This window comes from Gallus gallus, chromosome 7 (assembly GCF_016699485.2).
Source record: "Gallus gallus isolate bGalGal1 chromosome 7, bGalGal1.mat.broiler.GRCg7b, whole genome shotgun sequence".
In the NCBI taxonomy this organism is placed as follows: domain Eukaryota; kingdom Metazoa; phylum Chordata; class Aves; order Galliformes; family Phasianidae; genus Gallus; species Gallus gallus.
In genome coordinates, this window is record NC_052538.1 from 7854657 (window position 1) to 7875478 (window position 20822).

The 20822-nt window shown below is 44.5% G+C and overlaps 1 protein-coding gene across 1 annotated transcript in view; it reads right to left on the reverse strand.

The window, feature by feature from the left end:
- Window positions 1–20822, reverse strand: part of TMEFF2 (transmembrane protein with EGF like and two follistatin like domains 2) — a 109583-nt gene that overhangs the window by 33166 nt on the left and 55595 nt on the right. Inside the window, exon 5 of the mRNA XM_015289481.4 lies at window positions 10823–10919. Coding sequence (XP_015144967.1) covers window positions 10823–10919 — 97 coding nt within the window. The remainder of the gene's footprint in view (window positions 1–10822; window positions 10920–20822) is intronic.

Sequence of the window (20822 nt, forward strand, 5' to 3'; positions counted from 1 at the left end):
AGCCTGGGTAACCGCCATACAGCTGCCATGCTGCTGCTGGAGAGCAGGGAGTGACCAGCAATGCTTATACAGAGGTAGGCATTTTTCCGAGCACATCTGCTCTGAGACTGTCACAATGACAGCTCACGAAGGTTGTTTCAAAATGGTTTTGTGAGTGCCATCTGAGCACGGGCTCCTCCAGCGAGCTGCCCTGTGTGCCCCAGCCAGGAGCCAGCCCCAGCTCCACTTTCCTCGAGGCTTTAGCCCAGGCTGCCTTAACCTGCCATGTGAGACTCTGCCAGCAGGTGCCTAATTCTCATTTCCTTTTTTCCTGTAACTTTCTTTATTAAGTTTTCTGCAAAAACATCACAAGCCTCACCTTTGCTTCCCTCTTACCATTCAAAGCACCAATTGTAATATGCTCCCTGATGTCTCTGGTGCCCTCAACAATGCCATGAATTGGCACCCTAACACCTTTAGGGCAAAATAAATGTTTCCCTTCATTTTGCTAAATATTGTTTCTCTTTACAAGGAACTAAGCTGAGCAGGACAGCCTCTCCTAGCCTATGTGCTTTAGTCCCAGACAGAAAATCACAAGCTTGATGGCTGGGTTTGAAGACCAATGGAAAATGCTCACCCTAACTGTGTGACTAGAGAAGAAATTTCTAATTCTGTTCATATGCCAATTCAAGGGTCTGCAGACACCTAATATGTGAAGTTTATTTAAAGCACAAAGAATACAATAAATGCATTCCTATGGTTTGCCAGCACTCGGTGTCCTTCACGTCCCTGCAGCCCATGTTAAAACAAAGCTTTGCTGAGTGTTTCTCCCCCTCTGTAAACATCTGAGGCTGTCCTTCACCAGTGTTTTATTGCTGTGTGCTCCAACTGCTGATACTGTTTGTTTGCTTCAATCTTGCAGCCCACAGAAAAACGAGAGTTGTTGCAAAAGCATCCCTGTGCTTCAGCCTGGGCTGTGAGGCGGGGTGGTCATAGGGCCTGCCACGGGAAGCTCTGCTCACCAAAGCATGGTACCACCTGGAAGGCAACTCATGGCAGATTTCAGATCCCTACTGCCACGTAACAGCTTTGTTAACCCGTTACTACTGGAAGAGGACACTGATTACCAGAGAGACTAAAGGGATGGATGGAGGCCTGGGTAAGCCACACAGCACGTGAGACATTCACTGCTTTTGAAGACAAAGCCAGGGGTGATCTTCGTAGCACCAGTGAGATGCAAACCATGGTAAAACAGTTCCTGCTTGTAAATACTTGCTTCAAATGTGCAGAATCAGCCTAACCCTCACCATACAGTGCTCCATGTCCTCAAAGACACGTGCCTGCCTGAGGCAGTCATCTGAGACAGCTGCCTTCTCCAGGCCGCTCTGCTCCAGGGGCTGACTCAAATGACAAAACAAAATCCAGCCTAGCTACCTAATGAAATTTCAGGAGGTTACTCCAGGCTTTTCCTCCAGGCTTTTCCATCCACCGCCTGTGCAGATGGAAATAACACAAGATCCCCCCCTTCAGGTATCCTTTACAGCGGTGAAATGAGATCATGGTGCAGCCCCACAGGTGTGAGACTGGGACCTGTGCAACCCTGAGCAAATCACTTCATGCAGACAAGGAGAGCACAGCACCAACACTCTATTTTCTAAGACCTCTCTTTTTTTGTGTAGCTGAAAGCTGCTGCAGAGGAACCCTCATCAGGTGTGGGACACAGACCAGTGACACCCACCTGCAGCTCCCCAAGGGATATGCATCCCAGGAGCACCTCAGCGTGGGCAGGCTTCATTACACAACAGGCAGGCCGACAGACAGCAATTAAGTCTTTATGTCTGGGCACATCCCACACAGGCTTTTAGCAGCAATTTGCTTTCTAGAGAATTGTCTGCATCTTGTGAGCACATGCAGGAAAAGACAAGCATCCCTGAGGATGGCTGCTGTGGGACAGGGACACCTCCCACTGGGGTAAGCCCTGCGCTTCAGCTCAGACTGAGCTTTCGTCAGGTCTGTATTTAATGCACGGGATGTATTTTTAGTGGCTCGGATGTGTGAACACATCACAGCCTTGATGTTCCAACATGGGTGTGTGAAGGAGCCGCCGACCTTCTGCGGTGGATGTAGCTTTAATTTGGTAGTTAGCATAAAGTGGGACGGAGGAGATGAAGCATTCTATTAAGACATTTGGTAATAAATCAGAAAGTGCTTTCCCAGTGCTTTACATAGTTATTCTCTCTGCTGATCTATTTAGGTGACACGTGTAATTCTGAACTACAAAGCTGTATCCCTGCTTTCATAAACATACTTACATAAAACCCAATAACAACGCGGCCTATTTATTGCTAAAACGCTAGTAGGAAATTGAAAAAGGTATAAATACGATTCATTGCTGGTGATCTCCTGCCCCCTGAAGGCACTGTAGGGCTCCAAATCTCACTCAGTGCACAGCATCATAAAACTGAAGCAATAAATGTCACTCCTTTCTTGATTGCACATTAGGCCAATCGTCCTTTTATTGCGACTAAATAGGCTGTCATGAAGGCATCATGCAGCTTACTACCAGGCTATGGCTCTGGCGAAATGTGGGGCTGAGGAGTAAAGAAAGCTTGTTTTTAAATAATAAGTAAGCAGAATGGAAAAGAAAGGTGCAAAAACGCATGGCTGTCCCAGGCCTCTGCACTTGTTCTTTCATGCGGTAATGCTCTGACATACACAGGTGTCAATGCACATTAATATTTGATGCGCATTATCATACTATCCTCTACAAGCACTCCTGCAATCTGGTGAGCCCAGGGTCTCCCGGACATGGGGTCACACAAAGGGGTTGTGGCTTCAGCTGGGAGCACCCAAGCACAGCTCTTCAAAGTTCAAGTGGACCCTTTGGTGCACCTCACGCAAAGTGCAGGGCTGGGCACAGTCTTCACAAGGCCCTGTGCTACTCTGAGAGCACACAACTGGCTGCCAAAACCCTTACTTCACATGCAAATAAAGGTGTGTGCTCAGAAGTCTGTTACATTCTCCTAGCAAGGACTGAAGGATGTTGTCACTGAAAGATGCAGTCACGGCTTGTGGGAGAAGAGTGAAGAAAACCCCCAGGTTCATTAGTATCCTTGTTAAATGAGGCACATATATAGCTGCTCTCTGCATGTTGTTGCATGGGCTCCCCAGTGATCTGCACAAAATGAAAATGCAGAGGGGTGCTGCTGCTTTCTCCCATGTTCCTATAAGACATGCAGATCACAGCAGAGCTGTTATACCCAAACCCTCCAGTTGTCCTGCCATACAAACATTCGATGCACTTGCTCCACGATAGGTTCAATGCAGGTCTGGTCTCCACGCCAGGCAAGGAGGACATCCAATCTGCCTCCCAAGCCTGAGATGACTCCCCTGTGCTCTCCAGCACACAGCAAAGCAGACCAACTGGGAGCCAGCCTTCAGTCCTCAGCCATATCCCAGTCCCTCCTCATCTTTCCCAGCCAGGACCATCTAAGTCTTTGCTGCCTCCTTATCTCCTGTCCACAGCCATGTGAACCTGACAGACAAACTTGGCTATTTTGAGCAAGACTCATAACATTATTGCAGCTTTTTCTTTTTTAACTGAAAAGACTACTCATTGTAAAGACAAGTGAGAGCCTTACACAGCTGGTAAGCCATCCCCCCCTTAAATTTCAGGAGAATTCGTCTTGCTACTACAGGAACGTGGTAAGATGGTAAGACAAGGAAACAAAACTAAAAAATCCCAGAAGCTGTTTTTAGCTTTTCACAAATCAGTATTTCCTCCAAAACAACTGAAGCACTCAGTAAGCCAAATTCTGCTTTTATCATCACAATTTCCAAGTTTGCACTCTGTGAGCAACTGTGCATTTACACTCTGATGGGAGTCTGTTCTCCCTTCTGCCTGCAAAAGGCCCCACTGGCTACTGAGAAGTTACCTCATGGTTACGACACCGGCAGAGAACTTTTTTCACTGAGTTCGTGGAGTAACATTTATTGCTTTCATAAGCCAGAATTTCTCCCTCTGAAGCTGAAAATCAAGTCTGGCCCAGCCTCTAATGTAGGAGCATGAGGATAAAAATCTGTAAGCTCTATGACTTAGAGTAGAGGGTATTCTCCCTTGGGCACACGGTGAGTTTTGCTGTAATTGCAAAAGATAAAAAGTGTAAGTACCATATAGGGTCCCTAAAAAACCTGCTTGGGTGAACAGTACAGATGGAACACAATGCGGTTCTGCATTTGTCTGAGAACATTTTAGAGCCATGATATATAGTCTATATGACAGACTTCCTTGATGCATAGAGAAAATACAGTCAATTTCTTCGGGTAGGCTGAATTATTTACCAGAGCGTTCCAAAGTGTATTGGTAATAAAACACTATGAAGTATAAGTAACTCTAGACAATCTTGGCTTACATTAAAACCAGGGTGCTTTTTTTTTTTTTTTTTTTTTTTTAGAAGAATGTTATTAAGAAGATAAATCCCGAGAATCTGGAAAGGCAGGAGTTTGCCAAATGAGCATGAGAGCATGAGATCCTGAAGGACTGTGGCCTCTCAGTGGCTGGAAAGGTCCATCCAAAGTTAGAAACTCCATGGTCTCACTTTCAAATTAAATAGGATACTTTGGCAGAGGATGAAGGATGAAAGGATGGTAAGTCTATTTTCTGAAACTCACCAGACAAGGAAAAATAGCTGTTTTTGACTAGAATCAAATAACACATATGCAGAGTAAAACAATTTCAGCATATGACCAAACAAGCCACCACTTTCTAAGCAATACCTCTTTCTGGCAAAGCCAGTAGTGCATTTGAGTTAGAAACAGAATGTGCTCTGTCCTTCCTCCTGCTCCTCAAAAACAACTGGACCGTATGCTCTCAGAGATGCTCTCTGCAGATAAACATAACTTCTTGTACCTGTACCTTGCCCTGCTCTTTCTATGGACTCATCACTGAGAAAGGAGAAACCACATCTTGATTAAAGGCCCTTTCAAGGCCCGTGGGGATCTTACTTTAAATATGGGCACTAACCAGGGCTGGTTTTATGCCTAAACAGATACCTCTGACACCTCAGCATCCTGTCAGTGACGAACACAATAGGAATTGTGGCTGGCAGTGGAGGTGGCTCTATTAGGCCAGGGCTAAGATCATGAGAGGATGTATGCTGCTTGGTCATCTCCTGTTGTGCAACGTAGAGACTGCACGCTGCAGGCCCTTTGCTTCCCTCTGTGATTAGATATGAGCACTGTGCTCCCTGTGAAGATCTACACAGCAGCAGCCGCATTTTGCGCCTTAGGTATGATCTGAAGCGAAGCAGAAATGTTAGCCTTTGCAGGACTGCAGATTTTAATTATTTAATTTCATTTCAGTGCTTATTTGAACCACGAGCCCAGCAAGTACGTCTGAAGATCTACTTTTCCTCTAGAAGAGAAAGGCAAGCAGCAAGAAACTGCCATACAGCTACTGTATAATGCACGGGACGATGCAGATGTTAAAGTAGCTTGTTGTTTCTGCATCTGGAACAAGTAGGTCACACACAGTTATTATACACACTGCTGAACATGAAGCAGCCAATACCTGTGTAATGTATGTGAGCTTTCAAACTACCTTTTAGTACTTCAGAGTAGTACAGCACCTTGTTTGCAGAAGCTCTTGTTGAGAGCAACTGACAGAAGGGGGAAGGGACCTGAAGCTGACTGACCTAATTGCTGGGTGGATTGAGAAGCTGGCAAAATCTTTCATTTCTTTTATATGTTTTCCTTCTATACTATAATAAAGATAGATATTGATTGCTGGAGAAATATTGATTGCAGGGGTAGTGGCTGATGGCAGCTGCATGATTTGCACAGATATCTTCCATGTACAGTGCAGTTTATTTGCATGAGAAAGCAATTTCATCATCCTCACGCATTGTGGATTGCTTGCTTGCTGTATAGGAGCATTCACTCAATATATAAATATGTATATCAGTGATTAGCGGTAAAATATGAAACAAAAGCTTGGAACAGTTCATATTCTTAATCCATCTTGGGTGTCTATTTGCTCAGGCTAAGTGGAGTTTGTTGTTTCAGCCATGCAGAAAGAAGTGCAGCATCCAAGGGACTCACTGCAACTTGCCCACCTCCTGTAGGAGCACCACCCAGTTCTATGTTATGCACAAGATGTACATCCTTTCCTCCATCACACTCAGCTCCTTAGGAAAGCTGGTATCATTTCTTCCCTTCTGGGCAACTTCTGCCTGCCGTGATCTGAGCAGAGAGGATGTGGGATCTGAGGGATCAGCAGGGAGGAGGATTGTCCTTCTCTACTCTGCCCTTGTGAGGCCCCATTTGAGTACTGTGTCCAAGTCTGGGGCCCCCGGTACAGGAGGATGTGGAACTGTTGGAGCGGGTCCAGAGGAGGGCCATGAGATGATCAGAGGGCTGAAGCACCTCTCCTGTGAAGAAAGGCTGAGCGAGTTGGTCTCGTTCATCTTGGAGAAGAGAACACTCCAGAGACACCTCACTGCAGCCTTCCAGTACTCAAAGCTTATATGCAGGAGGGGGTCTGACTTTTTACACAGTCTGACAGTGACAGGACAAGAGGGAATGGCTTTAAGTAGAAGAGGAGGAAATTTAGTCAGAGGTTAGGAATAAATTCTTTGCTGTGATGGTAGCGCTGTGCTTGCACAAGCTGCCCAGAGAAGTCATTAATGCCCCATCCCTGGAGGCGTTCAGGGCCAGGCTGCATAGGGCTGTGGGCAGGCTGATGTGGTGAGTGGCAATTCTGTCCATAGCAAGGGGCTGAAGCTAGACGACCTTTAAGGTCCCTTCCAACCCAAGACATTCTGTGATTCTATGACCCTGTCCTCCTGACCTGGGCACTGAAGACACTGCAGTGCAAAGCCCTAAGTGGCCTGCTGGAGGCCAGGCCCCTCCTGCCAGGGGCACTGCAGCATCCCCTTTACCTACAGCCTCCAGGGAAGGTTGGCAGCAAGCTGCAGATGGCCTCCTTGCTGCTGGGCCACAGAGAAAGAAAAGTACTCTCACGTCAGATATCTCTGCATCCTTTCTACAGCTAGCAAACTGCGGCTCATTCCAGGCAGTCCTCCACTTCCAGCCTGCTGCTTGCTGACCTGCTGATATTGAAATCCAAAGGAAAAGCACACATATTTAACCCCAATTCATCATTCTGATTTTGATTAACTCTACAAGTCAGAGGTTTGAGGGCTTTAATCTTGCTTTAAGAAAACACTCCTGTCCTCTCTACTCTGTATCTTCCAAGACAAAATTCAACAGAGGGGGTTTTGCTATTATCTATCCCCTTCCACTTGCTTGGACATTTCACAGACCTCCGAAATAGCCACCCAGCATCCATCCCAGCCATGGCCTGCCCAGTGTACAGAGTGCTCTTATTTCCTCAGTGGCCCATAATGAGGAGATTGATACTGGGATCTGGGTTCTTGACGTGGTTATGTACTGACACTAAGCCACTTTAGCAGATGAGCAGGCACTCCATTTGGTGAGTACTATTTATATACAGTGAGTATTTCATGGGTGCTTTTTGGAGGATCTCAGAAACACACCACTGTTCAGCATGTTACGCTTCATTCTTCATTTCCTTTTAAGTATATCTCTCGGGGTGTTATGTTGAGTAGCCCTGTCTTACAAAATCAATTATTCCTTAGCCAGCTCAGAAATAAAACCCAAAGTAAGCAACACCAAATGTCTGATTTACCAATAGATTGCAATCCAGCGCTAAAGAGCACAGCCCTGGCCCTGCTTTAAATATTCATGAAGCTCACTGGTGCAAAATGCATTAAAGGTGGGAATAATGCCAGTAATGCACGATCCTCTTAGTGATAAGAAGCTTTCACATATTAAAGTAGCAAGATGTTAAAGACTTTCAACTGAACAGTCTTTGTTTTTAACCCAGAGAAAGAGATTCACTAATGGAATGCCAAATTGCATTCACTCTTGTGATATTAGGCTGCAGAATAGGATAATAATATATGTGTGCTTTAACATGCCTCAGAAAACCTGTTATTACAGTTAGTTTTTTTCTGCCTTTTCTTTGTACCTTCCAGAAAATGTTCACACGCATATCTTACCCCTTCGAGTTGTCTTTTATATGGCAAAAACCCTATAAAAATCCCAGGAGTCTAGCCATTAACAGATTGGTTTTAAGGAAATGAAACAATTTAAAAATAACAGTGACACACTACAATAGCACAATTCAGCCGAGTGACAATTGGCAATGAATAATGAAAAAAGAAAAAAAAAATAAGGAAAAAAAAGACAGATTTAAACCAGAGACAAGGGACTGCGAAATAACAGGCTGTGGCAATGCAGAATAATGTTAATTGTCGCTTTAAATCATCAGCAGCCCAACCACATCTGCTACCACACCTGTGCTCTCCCTTCTGATCTACCCTGACACCCAGCTATAGCAGGCAGCCAGCCAGCCAGCCCTGCATCTCCAGCTCTGAGCTCTGGCTCTGCTGCCAGTTTGCATCCCCCTCACCTACAGCACACCGGGCACAAATCCTGTAAGCCCTGGGGACACTGCTCCTGCGGGGCTCCTCACCCCCTAACAGCAGCACTCAGGGCTGCCAGGAGCTTCTGACCTCATTTGGACTTTCAGGAAGCCCAGTGGATGGGAACCCTGCTTACTTCTGAAATGAGACATGCAGAAAATCACAGATCGAACAATAAACTGGAATTTTGCTTCCCACTTAATCCAGGGGAATTTTTCCATACACTAAATCTTTGCAGGGACAGGGGGAAGTGCATCAGGATATGACTATCTGTTGCCAAACATGGAAATTCAGTTAACGTACATTTTGAAAGAGGGATCCAGGTTCCCCATACATGGCCTGCTTTTATTCCAGAAATAAGAATAACAAAGAACTAACACCCAGAAGGCTCATTTTTTATAAAGACATTTATCCACGACTAATCATGGGGCAGGGACAGGAAAGCAGGGCTCTGTTACGGCATATGAAGTTGTTTACTTCAAAGCAGCCCTTTAACAGGCTTTGCACGGTCTTTTTACTTCTGCTTAGAAATCTGCTTTGCTGCCTTTTAGCATCCTCCCAGCAAATGCCCTTCCCTGCTCCCCGCCCTGAGAAGCACCTTCCCCTGCAGAATGGCCGCCTGTCAATAAAGATTGAGAGCGTCAGCTCCCGCAGTTACTGCGCTGCTCTGCATAAGCTGAGCTGTTTGGAAGGGGAGGAATTAGTTGCAGGAGCTGCAGTGAGAACGTTGCTGGGCTAAGTTGGAGCTGGCTCCTTTATCAAGCTATTTCCGGAAAAAAATAAACACTGCTCCTCAGTGCTTGTGATTAATAATGTTATCTGGTAGCTAATTTTATTCCTTACCCCTCTCTTCTGCCGCCTTCCAACTTGCAAGTGCACTTAATTATGAAAACATGAGCACTAGACTGTGGATTTTAATGTATTAATTTTACCACGGCTGTCTTTCAGCACTGCACCACCAAATCCCTCAAGGATAACTGGTCAAGGAGACACTGAAATTCCCACATCAGAAGTCATTTCCTTATACAAAGTCAACATCAAGCAGTATCTTCCACACAAATTTCAGTGCATTATTGCAAACCAAGATGCATCTTGTTCCAGCTTTTCAACACCCGAATTTCTCTTGGTGCCTGGAGCCAGAGCTAGACTTCTATTGGCTTGTTAGCTTGGTACTTTATAAAGACTGGGCTCAGAAGTCATTAGAGGCTTGGCAAGACCAAACCAAAATGAGCACGAGTTGATCACAATACCCCTAAGCGTCTACACTGAATAACAGAAATGTTTATCATCTCACGTGTGGTCACAGAGGCCCTGCCTGGATGGGGCCAGCTGCCCAACAATGGTCCCAGTTATCACATTCACCATTCATTCGTTCGTTCAGGCATTCCCCTCTGCTCTGCTCCTACTGTACATGTCAGAGTTCAGGCAAGACCGCTCTATTAATATCTCACTGCCCAGTTTCTGAATCCATCCTTTAAACACCAGCAGCCTTCAGCTTCAGGAGCATCACTTAGATCAATGACTCTAACATTTGCACGATTATTCTGACGTCTTTCTAAATTTGTATCAATTACTTAGATAGAAATACAGAAATATGAGGCTTGACATTAAGGTGGTATTAGAAATACAACTGTTTGGATAGCTGCTTTTTGATCAGCTGGCTGCTCCAAAATTACAATGAAATGATTAGCTTAAGGTTGACTTACTACAAGGTGTTTGCATAGTACCTAGGCAAACTGACAAATCTAACAAAATATTCCAAGTAGACAGAATTATTTCCCCTCAGCTTACGTGACTAAGGTTTAGAACAACAACCAAAAAAGAGTATTCTTACAACCTCTTTCCAAAAATAAAATACAAACTTCCACTGAGAAGATGTCTGAATGCATACTCTATTTGTAATTTCTAACATCTGAGGGTTAGGTGTTTGACTCCAGCAACCAGGAAAGAGCAAGACAGATTTCCCAACATTGCTAATGCCACACATGACTTAACACAATGATAATATTAATAATACTTTTTAACTGGAAAAGCTGTAGGTCACTTAGTTTTCCCAATTCTGTCTTTATAGAAAAATAAAGCTGTAAAATCCCAGATGAAGTAACATAAGTTATAACAGCAACAAAATGGACAACTGTGCTTCTGGACTTTTTCTAAATTGTGCATGTTCCAAAATCACAAACATATTTGCAGCCTAATAGCCACTTTGGTCACTGTCTAATGAATCTCTGGGTGCAAAAAATGAAATGTCTAATATTTTTAATGCTTTCTAAACCACAGTATCTTTAAATAATACAACATTGATTACAATAGAAGAGTAGACCAAATTACTGTACCAAACGTCCTCTGCATCTTCGTCACACTCTGCCCCAAACTGGCAAATGTCACAGGTCGATGTCTCTTTTTGACTGGTTTCACCTGAGCCTTCATTGACTGTTTGATGGAAAGCAGAAGAATATACATTAGTAAAGACTGCACCAGCAAAGCACTTCTCTCTAGAAAAATCTGTTCACAATGTCAGCTGAATGCAATGCTCACAAAGCCCATGTTGGCCAACAGGCACCATTTGTGAATGAGCCCAACACAGAGATTTCTTTGTCGCTCTATGGTAAGTTCCCTGGGTTATGGACTGAAAAGGAAAAAGAGAGTAAACTCCACTTCCTTTACCCTTCCAACCCTGCAGCCTTGGAGCTCAGCATCCCCACCTGCCCCCACCACAGCATTCCACAAGTTCTCATAGATTCTGCAACTAAGGACACCAAGAGGAGGGTCTGTTAGAAGATCCAACAAAAACGTACCTACGTTTGTACACAAGCATACAAGCACCTTTTGCTACCTTTCAAAGACTGCTGCTTTCTAGCAAGCCTCAGCACCCAGTGATACCCATCAGATGGATCCAGAACAATTACACCAGCCCAGAGGACAGGCAGCAGTCAGCCCCAATGGACACCGCTATGTGCAGAAATGCTCCCTGTGCTCATCCCTTCTTCTATTTCGTGCTAGGGTTACTGCACACACTGGACAAGTTATTTAACCTCTGCCCCGATCCCTATCAGTAAAATGGGAAAAACGATGCTTTCTGATGATAATAACAGGGGAAAAAAAAAGTTTTGCCCTATTTGTCTCTCATCTTTATGCCTACAATGATCATGTACTGAAAAAAAAGAAGAACCTCAGAAATCATACTCTGCCTTTTTGTTCTGCACTGACAGGGTCTGGGATATGTAATTTCTGCTTCCTTAAATGACTCAGGAACTCATTATGTTCCCATCTCGTAAGAGCTAACATACAAGAGCGGACAGGGTGTCCACGTGTCTCACACCATTAGCATCTCCATGGCCATGTGTGTCATCCGGAACCTACAGCACCAGGAGCTCATGCTGCTGTACCACTCTCCCCATTTCTCTGCAGCCACTCCCAAGCCTGGGTTTTTCATTGATATATTTTTTTCCCTATATATAGAAATCTCTTTTTCTGAAGAGACAACTTTGACAGCCACTCTTGACCGAGGATTTCCAGTGGTTAAGGTATTCGGCAGGATCAAGTCCTGCTGCTGCACTGTGCCACAGTTCCTCTTTCTGTACAAGGAGAATGGAATCTTTGGCAGACACACTGGGAGCAGCAATAAATGACTGCATGCAAAGTACACAGAGATCTATGGTCAGAGGACTTCTTGTGACAGCCAAGCACTCCTCATCCACCAGGAATATGACAACTGCTCCAGCCCAGGAGCGTGAATAAATTCTTTAAGGCAAAGATCTATCATTTCTTTAATTTGCTGTTCTGCAAACCACTTCCCTTGTATTTCCCTTGACTTAAAAACATGCACCCTATTCTTTCCTCCCTCTAATGTTTCTACGAATAAGAATCTAACAGGTGTGGGCTGACCAGGGATTTCACATAGGCCCACATCACAAAATAAGCAAAATAGTTACTGAAGTCATTAAAGTAAGTAATGTGAAAGATTTAGTAACTGATTTGGAGGGGAACATGAGTGCTGAGATGCAACACAGTTCTGAATTTCTGCTGCAAAGTAACAGGTAACTCCTTCATGTTCTCTGAAGAAGCTCTGCATGCAGCATTCCATTGCGCATGCTGCCATTAAATGCATAAGCATGCAGCAGTCTTGATTACAGAAGACAGCTGCTTCTCTCTCTCTCCTCTTTCCAGCACCTACAGATAACATTATTATTTACCTTTCCTCAAGGTGTGTTTTCTCTTCCTACAAAAGCATGCACACCCACAAGAGCACCCACGCCCACAGCCTGCCACACACACAGCTTTGCTTTCTGCATGCTGCACAGGTGAACGCCTTGATAAATGTGGACATCTTAGAGTTATTTTCCTGCTGCTTTTCAGCCTGAGGACTAGTGGGTGCGTTTTTTCTAAGGTGACTCTTTTCCTTTCTGTTCCTTGCTGCATCGCTGATCTGCGCTCGCTTTCATAACTCAAATGAAAAATGTTAGTGGGAATGATGCAGTTTGTGAATTCCTCTTGCTAAAAATGTAAGGAGCACGATACTTTTTATTTATTTATTATGCAAGTTACAAAGTTCAAATTAGCAACTGTGGAGATAACACAAGGGGCATGCAGTACCTTGCTGATGGATCATACTGTGAGGAGTCAAGGGATGTGCAAAGGGGAGCTGCGGAGCCATGAGGGAGAGAGGTACTTAGGTGTCAACACCAGCTAAGCACTAACCTTGGCTAAAACTCTTCAACATCCTTTCCTCTGAAGGCAACAGGAGAAACTCAGGAGACTTTTTGGTCAGTTTTCATTGGTCTCTGTAGGACCACTAATAGTAGTATAATGATCCTTAGTCAATATATTTTAACTACACTAGAGAACACAGCGGAAAAATCAGTATTAAAAACCACCATCACACACTTGAATATACAAAGATATGAGCATCCTGATCAAACTGTAGGTGTCCCTGTTCATTGCAGGGGACTTGGACTAGGTGGCCTTTAAAGATCTCTTCCTACTCAAACAATTTGATAATTCTATATTCTTTTTATATTGCTTTGATTGGTGTGACCAGATGAAAGCTCATCACAGTCTTGGAGCAGGCATGACCTTCATGCTGTCACCATGCTTGATCCTGACCAAAAACTGTGGGATCACTCCAGCAGAGCACTAAGCCCAACTCAAAGGATCTTGGGCCTCTTAGCCAACACGACTGCACGATGCAGTGTCTGGGGGAACTCACTGCATAAAGATGCCCAAAGTCTGGTTTTTACACCCTCTGCAGTCCCAGGTGTGCCTGCACATTTCCTTACCCAGCCCAACCAGCAAGCAGCTGCAGGGACATCCCAGTCTTCTTTACCTGATAGTAAACATGTCTCCTACCAGGGCTGGTTTTTACAGATGACCAAGCTAACTTTGAACTATGACAATGATAAGTGACAATTGTCAGCATTCTGGTCACATGCAGAAAATATGACATAATTAATACTTGAATACTTGACTTGTCACAGTGGGATGTCTTTGCTACCACTGAAAGAAGAACATCGAACAAAATTGCTCTAGATCATTCTAACAGGAAACCCACTTCGTTTTTAGCTATAAAATCTAGGCAATAACAAAAATCACATGAAGATTAGGGTTGATGGCCACTTTGGAATGAAAGATAACGTGCAAATAAAACCATGGAGGAGGAGAAGAACAATAATCTCCAGAGCAGCTGAGGTGATCCTGTCACACGCTTCAGTATTAACACAGGATTGCTCTGGACAAGTGACAAGGAGAGCAGGCAAAGCGAGAAGGCTCTGAGAAACGAGGGCAGGGAACCAGCAGAATTTACTAAATGTGTCAGAACAAACACTACCTGCATCTATTCCAAACAGCTAAACCACCTCACAAACGAGACCAATAAAAGCCCAGATGCTGTGAGTGACTTCCTTCTAATCAATAAGCCCTTTTTCCTGAAAGCATTAGCTCAGTCAAAACCTGCAAAGTGAGAAAAATGAAGGGTGCGAAGCAGGGGGTGGACTCTGCTCTCAAAGCCTGGCAGAGGCTCAGAACAACATTATGGTCAAAATGAAAAGAAAATGCTCTACTGTGTCGGTAATAAATCCCAGCTCTGACACGTCATGTACTGCTTTCCTCCCACTGTCTGGCTCCACCTCAATAAATACACACTTACTCTCTCTTGCACACACACACATGCTGGGGCAATTACACATGGCACGATGAAGCCGTGCCTCCAACCAGCAGGGGCCCTGACACAGAACTCAAGGAGAGCTGCCATGTTTGTCTTCACGTCAATGGGCACCTGGTTGGGTTCTTCAAGCCACCAAGGCGCAGCCCTGGAAATCGCCTCTCTGTTAGTGAAGGGCAGACACTTTAAGTCATGGCAACACTGTGCCAAGATTGAGCAGGCTGCCCAGGAGAGCAGGCGATGTTTCACAGGGTTTTAGCGGTCTGGGACTTACCTCGGGTGTCTCCACATTGCCTTTCTCAGCCAAGTGCTGGGAAAGGCTGGGCTGAACTCAGCTCACGCATATACGCAGACAAGGCTTTCAGGGTGCAACTAGACGGATCCAGCCAGCTCAGATCACTGATAAACCATGCTCTTATCTCCTTGCTAAAGAACATGCAGATACAGCCAGGCACTGCATTGACACCAACAGATTCAATTTGCAGTGTTTTCCAGATCTCATACATCTCCTGTGACTCTCAGGTTGTATACTTTCTTAACCTCACAGCCGGTGGATTATCTCAATGTATAAAGACCTCAGTTTCTATTTGTATTTGTTTTGAAAGGTAGGACTAAGTTTTAGGGCTGTGGAGAAAACGCATGTGAGTATAATAAACATGAGGAACGATCAAGTTTATCATTTCAAAAAACAATTATTTTTATAGGGCCGATTCACAGTTCTTCAGTCACACGTACTGCTGCATTTATGTTGAGCAGGAGGAAAGCACTTTTCAAACAGAGCTTGCGCTGTGCTGAGCTCACCTGCGCCTTGTACAAAAGGCTCTGCCTCTACCATGGATGCAGTATAATTAGTGCTGGAAAACAGAACCTGAGATACACCTTGAGTTCAGCCAGTAACTACTACCACAAATGCCTCAAACGATTACTGAGCACTGCTGCTCTTTCTAGTTCCATCTTTCTTTTTGCCTCCCACCTTGCCTTCTTGCAAGCTTTCCTTCCAACAGTCATTCGGCTTCCTTCTGTTCTCTATCAGCCCCAGATTTTCATTTTCGACAAGGAAACTAAGATGTAATCTGGTGGATTTTCAATAAATGCTTTAAAAAAGCATTCAGGGAAGAGCAAAGAGGCTCTCAGAATCAACCACCTCCTCTGAGGTCAAGACGAAGCACCTTTCAGCTAACATAAGAAGGGTCTTTGGCAGCTGGCTCCCATCTCCTGCAGGATCACTCCTGTTTATTATCAGCCTTGCGGCACCCAGCTGGGAGATCACTGTTGACCAAAACCCAGTTTGGGATGATCCTGATTAAACTCATCATTGTTTTTTTCTTTTATTTACATGTGTATAAATGTGTATAAAAAGCGACAGGAGAGGAGTCCGATTAAATAATGTGAGAGTTATGATTTACAAATTCTACTTCACCTCCTCTTTAGCGAATAACAAGACATTGGCTTAACAACACACATACATGGTTTCAGAGGAGCAGGATTGCTCCTCTGCATCTATCTGACTGCAATTCGCTCCTTTCAGCAGGTGCAACTAGAGGTTTCCAAGAGCACCTGGGTCTGAATCAGGACATGACTCTCTCCCTACGGACCTGTGCAGGGACTTGCCTGTATTTGTACAGCCATAGCCAGGAAGGAACGCATTCTGTTCTTACTCAGAGTTCATTTATTCTAAATCAACAGTATTTGCTTGTTCCTGTCTCACGCATATTCCCGCTGCTCCCACGGTGCGTTTGATAAAAAATTAAATATTATTAGTCCAGGCCAGTTTCTCCTAGCAAATATCTCTAATGGCATTTTGAAAGGAATGGCTCATTGAATAAAATCCTATTGTAGGCTTGCTGAATGCTGACATGAAACAGCTGTGATTATTGCACCCTTGTGCGTTCCCCCTACAAAACTTGATGTTTGCCTGGTGCATGTGGGATGCCAGCATCTCAGATTTATGATGGTGTACGATGACCAACACCGACACTGTTTGCCAGCTCGAGGAAGAGGAGGTTCATTTAATTTTGCCAAGAGCTTCTTCTCATAAGCAGCTTTAAGCAAAAAGCCAAGTAGCACGTGGGGACTATTCATCTTTGCCTTGCATTAATTTAAAGAGAAATCACTTCCTTGCAGGAGAATTTTCAAGGAATAGATACAGCTTGTTGTAAACATGCCTGCAAAGGTGCCAAAGCTTTGGTGGCACCCGGCCCTGCTCTCATGTATTTCAACATGCCTGACAGCATGAACAAAACAACTGAGTGGCCATGCACACAGCTGGATGGATGCAATACGACGGGTCACCAACCACGGCTGCTATTAAAGGGAGTGGGAGGAGACTACTGCAGTCCTAATTGCAAGTATTGGATGACCCACTGGGACTGAGGAGAAACAGAAGATAATGTCTGATTCCTCCCTCAGGTAGGCTAGCCTGGCTACACAGATCATTAAACCCCTGCACTGTGCCAAGGGAGGTGGGAAGCTGCAGTCCAGGTACGGATCCAATAAGGAAGGATTCCATCCGTGGTTTTACAAAGTCTACAGAAAGGAAGCTCAAAATGGGTGATGTGACTTTCCAGGGCTTTGTGCACTGAAAGGGTGCGTTGCCAGCTTCCTGCATGGTGGAAAGATTAAGAGAAGACTTGAATTTGAACCCATACAGCTTCTCATCTTTCAAGAGACAAAACGAAAGGAACAAAGATAAAACCTCGAACAGCTGCATAGCATCCACTCGGCGACTACTTCAGTTTTAAGGTCTTTGTCATTTTGCTATTGATTTAAGTCTGTGTACCCTTTTGAATATTAGTATGGCTAGCAAGATAGCAACATCATACATAAAAACGTTCTTTATTCTAGAACAGATGAAACTCCCAGTGATAAAAGAAGATTTAGGTATCTCTGAAGATTTCTTATCACTGTGCAACATAACTCTCTAATGGTTCAGTGCCTTGGAGGGTCATCTGAGATCACTTATCACATAAATCAAATAGGTGGCAGGCTATAAGAGCGGAAGCCTATAGCAATTTCATGTCTTTGCTCGCAGACATCAAATCTATCTTTTAGGCAGACTATAGAGGAGATAATATGCCACTCCATTTAAGCCACTGAAGAAACTCAAATCTGGGTATTAACCAATTTTAGGAAGCTGCTCCTAGTCTTGACTGCACCACAATTACCTCAGGAAATGACTGGTTTTAAATCCGAACACATGGACACAGGAGCCGGGCCCGGCTCTAATTTACTCTGAGGCTTCTGTAAATCACTCTGGCAATGGAAGGCGGTGTCACAGCGAGGGAAGTCCAATTTACTTTATGTCCCATTTACATAATCAGGGCAGTGTGAAGTGGCTCATGGTAAAAATGAGTTGGGTCTACCTTTTGCTGAACTCAATAAGGGAAGTGCAGCATTCTTCTCCCACTCCACTCTTCTTCCATTTTACATTAATTTCTGTTTATCTCTGTGGTGCTAATGCAAGGTATACACGCACAGAACTGAGCAGCCTGGGGCTCAGAGTGGTGAAGATACTCATACCTGTGACAACCTCATACCCTGGGATGAGGCCTCAGAGGGAGGTGGCTCAGGTGCCTACACCATGTTCAGCAAGGCTGTGCCCTCCTGAAAGGGAACCGCCGCAGGTGAACTTTTGTTGGCTTCTTCTCCCAACAGCTCTGTCAGCAGCCTGCAAGCAGCAATCTCCAGTGCGCTCCTGGGCACATCCTGACAGTTCCTGCCCAGGAATAATTTCCTATTTCTGCAGTATCCCTAGGCCTTGACTTTCACCTCAGAGCTGACCCTCTAAGCTTGCACAGCCAGGGCTCAGTCCTGTGTTCGCCTGCTTCTCTGCAGGTGAAGCAAGTATGAAGCAGACTGCAAAGTTCTGAGTCCTGCAGAAGGTACAAGATTTATGCAACATAGCTCCAATCTTTTATATAACAAATACATATGCATGTTGCAGCATTTAACTATGCGAAAATGTCTCTAGTAAGATGGGAAAAATCAGTATAAGTCCGTTTTTCCTCTTTGTATCCATTATCAGTGGGCAAGCTGAGGCACTGTATGAACAGCACTATTACTGGCCATTGCACTCCTTGCTCTGCCTGTGTGGGATTTTACATGACCACGTACAGGAAAACAACCCAGACCCAACTAACAGGGCACAGAGGATGAGTGCAGCATGCCAATCTCTGCCTTCACACAAGCAGAGATTGCAGATCCATTTACACCAGTGATGTTGCTGCCCGAGTACAATTTTACGGGTGTGTTTACGATGGAAGGAGAGCCATGTGGTATGGAAGGCTTAAACTCTTAGTCTCACTTGATTTCAATACACATCATATACAGAAAATCAGAAGCCCAGCAGGAAAATGCAAGATTTCATTGTCACTTAGTCGTGATTAATCTTGTGAAAAAAGGTGACTTTTGTCACCTGGAAAGTCCTCCAGGCAGGGAAGGATGCCCTGACACTTAGGCTCAGCAGCTGCTGAGCTTGAGCTCTCCAATGACTGTGGGGCAGTGTTAACCCAAAACCGGCCCCATAATCACACCCTGCTCCCACCTTACAATAGGCATGGCCAGCACAGAGGGGACCATGGCGTGGGGACACTTCCCATCCCCATCTCCTCTCTCAGCCACCAAGCAAGAGGCTGGTGGTAGCACGCTTTGCAAACATGCTCCTTCTCATTAATATTGATTCACCCACACAAACACTTTAGCTATATTTGCTGATTGCATTACCATTGCAGAAGTGTAATTAACAAATTAAAAGGGAGGACTGTGATTCAGTTTAATGTGGGGAAAATTTTCACTTAAAAAAAAAATGAGTTTGATGTTTGAGGATCATTCCCCTTTGCTATTTCTTTTAATGCCTTCAACATGCTTCAAGAGCCATGCTCACATAAAAAAGAAACGTCCTGATACACTGCAGTACTGCCATACACAGGTACTCAAAGAAGCATCCAGGCAAAAACCAAACAAATAAAACAAGTCCTCCATGCAACACCAGGTGCTAGATTGCAAATGGATGCATATCACCACTGTGGGAGGAATGGGGAGATGCCAGGTGGAAGCTGTTTGGAATGCTCAGAGAGCACCAGCCTGTTGGCCAGCACTTAGAAGTGACACAGACTGCACACAATCAATCTCGGAGCAAGCAAATGCCACAGGTATCTGTGGGGGAGGGAAGGGAAGAGCCTCTGCACTTGCTGTCATTCTAGATGCTTACATGATAAAATAAATCAGCAAGTCATCAAAGCTTCCAAGCAGCAGCTTTTCTCTCCAAAAACCAACGGAGCACATATGGAAGAATGGCCACAAAATGATACCTCCCTTCCCTCCCATCTCCTCCGAAAAATATCTTTCAGGTGATCTAATATTATGAGAAACCATAATCATTAAGGATTGATCATGCTAATATAATTTTCTGGATGGCTTATTAACCTACTAAGACATGTTTTTCTCTACTTCCCTTCATTAGCGACAGCAATAATTAGGTAAGGCCAGAGAAGCAAAATTGATCATCTGCAGCTGCCGAAGGGGACAGAGAATGTATCGTGGACATTTAGCGTAATATTCTCTGAACTCCAGATGCATTCATTACGTTTAGCAGCATAATTATTTCCCACCTTTAATAGAAGGAATCCATTAAGGTAGGTGTCGCACAGCAGAGACTCGGTCCCTTCCAACCCACACCACTCCACGTTTCTCTTGCTCCGTTAGCACAGCGAGCTCATGTAAGCACGGGATCAACAAAGGCAGTGTTGTTGAATTCTTCCATTTTTTTCACATTCCAGCAGCTGGCTTTCCTGAGCTCTCCCCCCATGTAAGCAGTAGGCAGCTCTCTGTAGATAACAGCATTAAAGGGAGCTGCAAAGAGTTGACATTACAAACCTGGCACTCCGATGTCACGCTGCACAAACAGCGAGAGGGAGGATCTGCCGGAGTGAAAGCCAGAGATAATGCCAAAAGCATAAACCCAACACATTGACCTTATTTAAGCCCAAACAGTTTAACACTAGGATATTTAACACAAAAATGTCGAGAGCACTCTTTATTCCATGCACACACGGATGTTTTCTTTAAATATGCAATTGACTTGATATCTGCAATCCCCCCTCTTCAGATGCAAAATCCAAAATAATGATTATATCAGTCATTGCTTAATACATTCAACTGTGGCCCTGATTTTCATG